This window comes from Taudactylus pleione, unplaced genomic scaffold (assembly GCF_031769625.1).
Source record: "Taudactylus pleione unplaced genomic scaffold, aTauple2 ptg000086l, whole genome shotgun sequence".
Lineage (NCBI taxonomy): Eukaryota > Metazoa > Chordata > Amphibia > Anura > Myobatrachidae > Taudactylus > Taudactylus pleione.
The window spans coordinates 21680055-21688749 of NW_028284488.1; the positions used below are offsets into that span (position 1 = coordinate 21680055).

Consider the following 8695-nt stretch of genomic DNA (forward strand, 5'->3'; position numbering starts at 1 on the left):
CATATAAAGAGTCAGGTTTATCATTACTGATTATAAGTTATCTTGTAGAGAGGCATTTTAAACGAGCAGCTATTTTCTCCATAAGTAGTTTAAAAGAAGCCATTTCCTCAGTTGGCATAGTGCTGTAGGTGTGTTGTTGGCAGGCTTGTCACAATGTACTTAACGGGAGAGGAGCAGAACCATCTATGCAGCTACCATATCCCTTTTCTTTCAGATGTTTCTGTGTAGAAATATCTAAATCATACAATTAGAGCAGAACTGAACGCTACTGGTTCACAGCATAAATAGTGGTTAGATACTGGCGCAAGCTTAAACAATTTCTGCAAAATATCTTTTGAAAAGAATTTGTTCCACCTGTGCCAAAATGTATTCAGCAATTCAGAATGGCATACTACACTTTGCTCTGACTTGACCTATTTACGGAGCATGAACTTTGTTTTTCCCATCAGCTTTACAGATTGGGGCCAGCCATTTTGTGGGCTGAAGCAATATTTATGACCATACAGCCTGTGTTTTTACTGACATCACTGAGGATGTTAATAAATTGATATCATTTGTAAATATTCCTTCAGCACCTAAAGATGTTGATTCAATTAGGAGCAAGGTGGGTCCTGCGAGCTGTTCTCCCAGCAAATATACAGACTCCTTGAATTGTATCTCAATTTCAAACTCACGGTGCATTTTCCCAGCAAACTTGCTTTTTTTTTTTTATGCACCTCATCCTGAGCAGGTGAATAGGTGAGGAAAATCTTTATATTTAGGTGTAAATGTCAGGACACTGTACAGAACCTCAGGTACACCCCTCCCAATGAATAATCATGCACTTGAAGGTGGTTGGTATAATTTGGTGGATGGAGGCATGTCCGTTTTCAGATTAATTTCTCTAAAAAGCACATAAGTAACTTAATTTGATATGGGACAGGCATGTTTTTTTCTAACTTTTTATAAACAAAATCACATGTAACACAATTTCTGTACCCTAGAAAAATGCAAAGACTTGAATTTGCTAAAAACGATTGGTGGCTATCCTTTTTCCGCCATTAATAAAACATGCAAAAATCCACCATTTGATATATTTTTAAGATCTCCCGTTGTTATGGCCAGTAGAAGTCTTGTGTATATGATCCTGCTATATCTCACTTACCACTGTTTTGGGGTCCAGGATGGCTTCCTCAATTTTTTTTCATGCCCTTCTCACAGGTAATTTTTTTTGTACAAAAGCTACGCAACCTCACTGCGTGTCCCACAAATCGGCTTGAATCTCTCATTTCCCAGGTGTGTGCATTCACACAATGTACGCAGGTTTTATGATGCAAACTTAATTTTGTGTGCCTGCTAAGAAGCTCTGGGTTTAGCCACACAAAGAGGTTGAACCCATCTAAAGTACTGTTTTGGGTGCCCAAACACCCGACTTATTCCACATTTTTGCTCACCACCTCAAGAGGGTGCGAGTAGAAGCGCCGATGGCTATTCACGCCCGAATGGAACAACCATTGAATTGCCCCCCCATTAGTTAGAGCCGGCGTGGAAAACCATTCAGTAGCTCTACCTACAGTCCATTTGTTTACAAGTCATTTTTTTTACTCCGGAATGTTATCAATTGTGGTCTACTTTTATAAAAGTGTTTTGTTTTCTAATTACTCCATTTATGTGTGTTTTATTTGTTTTCTCTTTAGGGTTTAAAGAGATTAATGACTATTTGCCAGAAGCACTTTTCAACGGATCCTTCAAAGTGTGTGGAATACAATGCTTTGTGAAGAGAATTTTGTACATGGCTGTTTTTTTTCTCTCATAAATGTAAATGAAAATAATTAGTCAGCTTTGGCCAAGTAATGCTGTGGATAGCCCCAACACAAACGCCTATACACATCTGATTGGCAGCATTTCTGTTTTATAGATGTGCCTAATACGTCAGATTCTCAAATAACTACCCCAAAACATATTTGTGACACCGCTAACCTGATAGATGACACCATTATTTTAACAGATTTTTTTTTTTTCCAGGATAACCATTGTTTACCTCCAAGGTAAAATAAACTTGTTTCAAACATTTTCCCTCCTTAAGTAACAGTTGTCCTTATTTTTATTGATGCTGTACCACAGTGAACACTAGTCCAGGGCTCTTTCAGCCAGCCATGTATTATCACTTAATAGTTATTTCCAATTTGATTTGCAATATGAAATAAGCCATTTGTTTTGTTTGATTATACTTGTCACCGTATTATACTTAAAAATAGTGTTTATTCAGAACGCATAGTAAATGCCCTATACACGGCTGTGGTTTCAGAGAAACGAAATGACATTCTAGAATTATCTACACACATTTCCACTAGTATTACAGAATATATCACATATGCTACAGGCAGATGAATAATTCACATTTTAAAAAAAAAGTTGTCTACTTTGCCGAGACATTGAAACAGCGTAGACCTGTGTTTTACATATAAATAATTAGCAATAGAATTAGAATAGCGCAAAATATATTGTCTTTGCTTGTACATGCCCTAAAATAAAATCCAATGTATCGTGAAGCATAGTATTCCTATCACCATACCAATTCGCAGAGGACTTTATGTAGTGTTTGTAGAACGCTAAAGGGAGGGGAAAGACCTGTTTCTCACGGCATCTGTATGTAATTGTGTGCAGCTGCTGAGTGTGAGAGCCAGCTCTTCTCCCCAGAGAGCACACTTAGAAACTGTTGTGGCAACTGGATCTCATCACAGACTGTACACTCTAGTGTAGCCGCATGATCACTACTAGCTGGGGCTAGTGACCTTTTAGTTATGCTATTGATGGTTTGTTATTGATGGTTTGTTACATAATGCAACTCAAAATGTAGGCATGGCCCCTGCTATAATACACTAATTGCAAGACTTGTGTGTGTGATCTAACATTACACACTGTGTGGCCACTTTATTGTGCACGCCTGGCCTTTCTTTTTATGGGACTTCTACATCAGATGCACATGTTGTAATTTAAATTGGTTAGGCCGGTACCAGGGTGTGATTCAGAGAGAGAGAGCAGGCCAGTCAGAATAATTGCCTGACAGAGTTTTGAGGGGTGACTGGATGTTCTGGCATCAGTGTATCAGCAACAGATACCTTCTAGAGATTTTCATGTTCCTAATAAGGCAAGTAATTCTGTTAGGATATAAGAGATGAAAAGATTACTATCTGGACACTGTTTACTCTGTGTATAGATGCTGGATACTTGGAGTAGGCACTTAATTAACTGAACTGATGCTCCCAACCCTATATACCCGTCCTACTTTCTGCATTTCCTCCGTTTTAGATTAAGTGCTTTGGGAGAAGTACAGTATGGCTATTGGGCATTATTGCATATTTTATTTTGGTAGCACTTGTGAACTAAAGTAAAGCGAGTTGGAATGTGGTATACTACAGGGGGAAAGCTTTGAAAAAGGAGCACAGAAGTCATTCACACCTGGGTGACTATGCAAATTAGGAGTAAATGCTAAGCTTTGCCCGGATCAAAGATTGTGGATTGATTATGCTTTCTGCCACGGTCTGAATGTATGGAGTGCTGAGTTGATGCAGGCTTGAATTAAGCCAGCCCCTCAGCCCCAGAATCGGTGTATTTAAGAGTGTGCCAGTTTAATGGGCTTGTGTGGCCCTGATGTAGTTCAAACCTAGGCAAAAACCTAATCCTGGTCAAACTACACCACCTTGCCAAACTTGGTTGAGCTAGGTACAAAACTCTGGCCGTGCATAAAGAACAAACCGACTCTCATACACTGTCACTTATTATATAGATTTAAAAAAATCCCATAGTTCTCTTAACATTTCCCATCTAATTACAAATTGTTCCCAATGGGACGTTTATTTTAGTGAAAATAACACATGCTATAGTAAATACACAGCATGGTTTTAATATACTCAGCTCAAAGCAGTTCATAGATGAGCATCAGCAGTGATTCCTGGGCAGCATTGTTGCCTAATTGTTAGACACAAATGTGGAAAAGGATACCGTCAGCATGGTTCCAAGAGAGGCTATGGCATTTTGTTAAAGCTAGTTATTAGAGGTGGTGTAGAAGGTGGTGGCTCCCCAGTTCTAAATACACACATTAGTTTTCTACTCTGTTTAGCTGCATCCCTGGTTGTGGATCTAAATAAGAATAATGCATTGGCTCATTTAGCTGCACAAGTCCATACACCTGTAGTTGTTGATAAACTTTCTGCACACTCAGCAGCTTTCTCAGGAAATGTTCAGCAATTGCTTCTGTTCCACACGTTAGTTGTAACAAAATGTTCTGCCTACAGGATCTTCCAATGGCCTTCTAGAGCTGTTTCTGAGCAATACAAAGACATACACAAATCAGATTGTGGCAAGAGTCACGTACCCACTGACATTAACCCCTACTGACACACATTTTAACATGTGACTGTAGGACTAGATACTCAGGAATGGGTTTGAAGTCCCGGTGGTTGAATAGCCGCCCAATTCATATCCCTATGCTAGCAGCTCGAAGGGTGAAGATCCTGACAGGGCAGGTAAGTACCCTACCCCCCTAACCCTCCCTTAGTGGTGCCTAATGCTAACCTCCCGCCAGGGGTGTCTAACCCTATACCCCCCCCACCCCGCCTCTTATCACACCCTAAACCTAACCCTCCCGGTGGGGTGCCTAGCTCTAACCTCCCCGTGGGTGCTTAACCCTCCCCCCTAGGGGTACCTAACCCCCCCAAACTTAACCCCGCAGCTAACGCTAAGGGTGCCCCATGCCTCATTCGGGCATCGGGAATAAGTCTGAAGTCCCTTGTCTGGATTTGGATGTTGGTATTTAGTATATGTCTGCCGCCGGTCTCATAACTACAACCCGATACTCATACACAGTCATGATCAATAACATTATCACTGAACAGCTATTCTTTTCTGTTTTTCTTTTTCTGAATGAGTGAAAATGTGAAGAGAGCCAAGTGCACATTGTTATATTACCATCGCTGGAAATCCCATAATTGTTTCATACAATGTTGAATTTTGTTGAGACTTTTATTACAGTTGCCATTTCAAGAATGGATCCTGATAAAAGGATTTGCCTTAGCTCCAAAATATTGAATCTATACTAATTTAATAAGAATGTTGTGTCTGTCTGTTCCTAGTTGGCGCAAAAACGAATAAACCGATTTCATGAAAACTGCATCATTTTGTAGTAGAATCTCGTAAAAAAGACCTGCACCTTGTTTCATCTCAATAGGTCAAGTTTAAAGCTGAACAATAACAAAAACAAAATGTATTGACATAATCAATGCAAGAGATAGATGTGGCACAATGTGAGGGGTGGGGGGAGAGGTGCTTTGGGCCGACGTTCACTTGAATAGGATATGCTTCATAGCTATCTGCACAGGTCACACAGTGGTGGGTGAAGGCGCTGCTGCCACCAGTCTGTATAGCGCTGCTGGTCATGTGGGCCACTCCCGCAACAAACTCCTATGCAAAGCAATACAACTAGGAACACCTCAAATAAAAATAAAAAAATGTTGGCAGAAGCGATTTAGTTGTGGGCAAATCCACAGGCAACAGGTACTATAATAATTTTGCAATCTAAACAAGTCAGTCGTGCAGCATGCTCTATTGAACTGGATTTCCAAATAATCCCTTGCCAACATATTATTCCTTATAAGTGAATACAAACGTGATATATAAGAGTATAAGTGTTATTCCTACACTTTTTATTGTGGTTGTACTTATATTTTACTTGTAATATAAATTAAATTCCTTTCACGGGAATAAAGCTAAAGTACATTACATTTGCTGCTTCATCATATAGTCAACTTCTTAAGTTTATTGCTGCCTGTAGACCGCTTTTGATTATAAACTAAAGTTTTTGTTCATGGACATCAAAAGAAATGTAGACCCCTGCAGCTGCAAACATTATTAAGGCAATCATAACAAATTGATATACAGGTACATATATACACACAGTTCTAGCCAACATTGACACCCTTTTGAAAACAGTGTTTTTTTTATTAAGGGTGACCAAACAATTATATACATGTGTGCACAATATAATAGTTATAGCACATGGTAATGAAGGATTGTCATACCATACAACAAATTGATGACATGAGAAAAAAAATACACATATTAACATACACAAAACCATTCCGAAGAGTTTACTGACATACAGGTTGTCCTCTGTTTTTTTTTTTGTTCCAATAAAAAAAAAAAAAATGAAAATTAATATATAAAGTTAGATAAAAAAAGAGAGGATGGGAAGAGGTTAGTGAAAAGGAAAGGGCTATGGTGTAAATAAGATATCAGCAGAGTCTGGGAGTAGTTAGGGATTTCACGAGATACCACGGGGACCAAGTATCATGACATTTGGCAACCATATTGCTTTATAGCTTCTATGGAATATATTACCAGCCTACAAAGTTGATGTTTGCCTCTAATGCAGCTCTCGAAGGTGGTAGATGGCATTTCCATTGTTTAGCAATAATTGATTTAGCAGCGCTGCAAATGTGGGTAATTTAATTTGTTCTGAGATTTGAGTAACCCGGGGATCGGGGTATGTAGCAAAGCCACAACATGGTCAACAACAATACTGGGGCCATTGGCTCTAGCGATCATACTACTGACTGTGGGCCTGATTCTTTAAGGATCGTAATTGCAAAGCTGCACTCCAATTCCTCTGGTGAGAGATCGGCATTTAAGAAAGTACGAGAGGTCTCATCAAGTCGAGGCAGTTCTCAACGGGTTTAACGAGCCAAAGCTACGGGATCAACAATGGAGCCTAAATTTTATAATGTTTTGTAGAAGTCAGAAAATATATATTGTTAATTATTTTAGGATCATAAATTGATTGGCCAGGTGAGTCCTTAATAGAGCTAATGGCCTGTGAAGCCCGTTTGGCGCAAAGTGTTTGCTAAGCGTGTATGAGCTTTATTGCTTTTGTCATAAAACAATTGGTTAGCCCAACGTAGTGAACGTTCAACCTTTTCAGCCAAAAGAGACTGTAATTCTGCTCCTATAGTGAGGTGTTTAAGAACCTTCTTAGAATGAGCTTGTGTTCTCCATCAAGATCTGCAATAAGAAGGGTCAACGAGTCAGCACGTTCTTCCTGTTCTTTCTTTCGACGTGGCGCAAATTGAATTATGGCTCCTCGAATGACCGCCATATGAACTTCCCAAACCGTTGACACACTACATTCATCTGGGGAATTAAGAATAAAATAGTCCTGAGGTTTAGATTTAATCAGTTCCTGTAACTGAGGAATCTTCAACAAAGTTTCATTAAGCCTCCAAGATGGCCATCCTCCCGATTTTTCAAAAATTGTAAAAGACGCCATTAGAACTGAGTGATCTGGCCATGTTATTGGAATTATCAAAGATTGGCATGCTATTTGTGAGAAGGAGGCGCAACATAAAAATAGGTCTTTTCTGAATATAAATCATGTGGATTAGAGTAGAAAGTGTAGTCACGGACGCTAGGATTAAGAAAACGGCAAACATCAAATAGACCCGCCTCGGCCATACATTTACGCAAAGAAGATGAGTTAGGGATTTCTTCCGGATGGAAAGAGCCCGATTTGTCTATGTGATTAAGTACCATATTAAAGTCGCCACCTACTAAAGTTTTACCTTTGTTATAAAGGCTAAGTTCTTGAAAAAAAATTTAGCTAAAAAATCAGGATTGGCTTGTGTTAAGAGCATAAAGGTTAGCCAGCATTACCTCCTTGTGTTCAATTTTGCCTTGTATCATGATATCCCTGCCTTCACTGTCACACTTAGAATCCATAAATTGGAAGGGAACCTTGGAGAAGAATGGCCACTCGATTGCGCTTAGCATCATTTGAGTACCATACCGAAGGAAAAAGTTTGGAGGACAAAGAGGGATGTGAATCCTTTTTCAGATGAGTTTCCTGCAAAAAGATCATGTCTCCTTGTATTGTTTTGAGGGACCTATGAAGATGCGAGCGCTTCTGTGGGGTCTTGAGACCCTTAGTGTTAATAGACAAGCAGGTAAATGGCACTGTGAAAGATTATAGAAATTACGTTTGCTTAACAAAAAAACACAAAAGGAATGGGAACCCTAGACTGCTGAAAAAAAACAAAGACAAAGAGGAAAGAATCAAAATAGTAGCAGTGATATATGATGTAAAAGCAAAAGAGATAAGAAAATAAAAGAAAAATAAGTGACCAGAAATACACAGAGGCAATTTACTCAGTTTTCTATGTTTGAGCTCTACAACAATAGGAGCTCGAGTGCGGGATTCAAATCAAATATAGATGGTTGGGTATAAACCCAATTAACATTTATGCAATAATCCCTAAAATTGGGGGGTAAAGTGACTCCACCCACCCAGAGCTAACAAAGCTATAGAATTTAACTACTTTGTATAGTACAGTAACAATATCTAATATGTACCAACTAATTGAAAATAGTGTCTATCCGATCAACAAAAACAGAGGAGGTTAGAATATAACCAGAAGTGAATATTTACTTAACCAGGGAGCTTATTTTATTTAGCAGTGGGGTCTTCCTGGTCTTTCACCAATAAAAAGCCCTATTTTGTTTTGTGTGTGACATATGGTACGGGTTAAAACCATCACTCCAGATTGTTCCAGGTCAGCCTTCAGATCTTTGAATGTTTTACATAGTCTTTTTTTTTTTTCCCTACAGTTTGTCAAGGGAGGTTCTTCACAGTTCCATGAGTAGCAAAATTCTTAACATTGCGCAC

General features: G+C 39.0%; 1 protein-coding gene across 2 annotated transcripts in view; it reads left to right on the top strand.

Annotated features, from left to right (window-relative positions):
* The window catches only part of PRPF18 (pre-mRNA processing factor 18), a 49402-nt gene extending 46444 nt beyond the window's left edge, over window positions 1–2958 (top strand). For both annotated transcript variants that reach the window (XM_088468775.1, XM_088468776.1), the window contains one exon: window positions 1677–2958. In XM_088468775.1, the coding sequence (XP_088324901.1) occupies window positions 1677–1757 (81 nt within the window). In that variant the 3' untranslated portion in view covers window positions 1758–2958. The remainder of the gene's footprint in view (window positions 1–1676) is intronic.
* Window positions 2959–8695: the final 5737 nt, after the last annotated feature.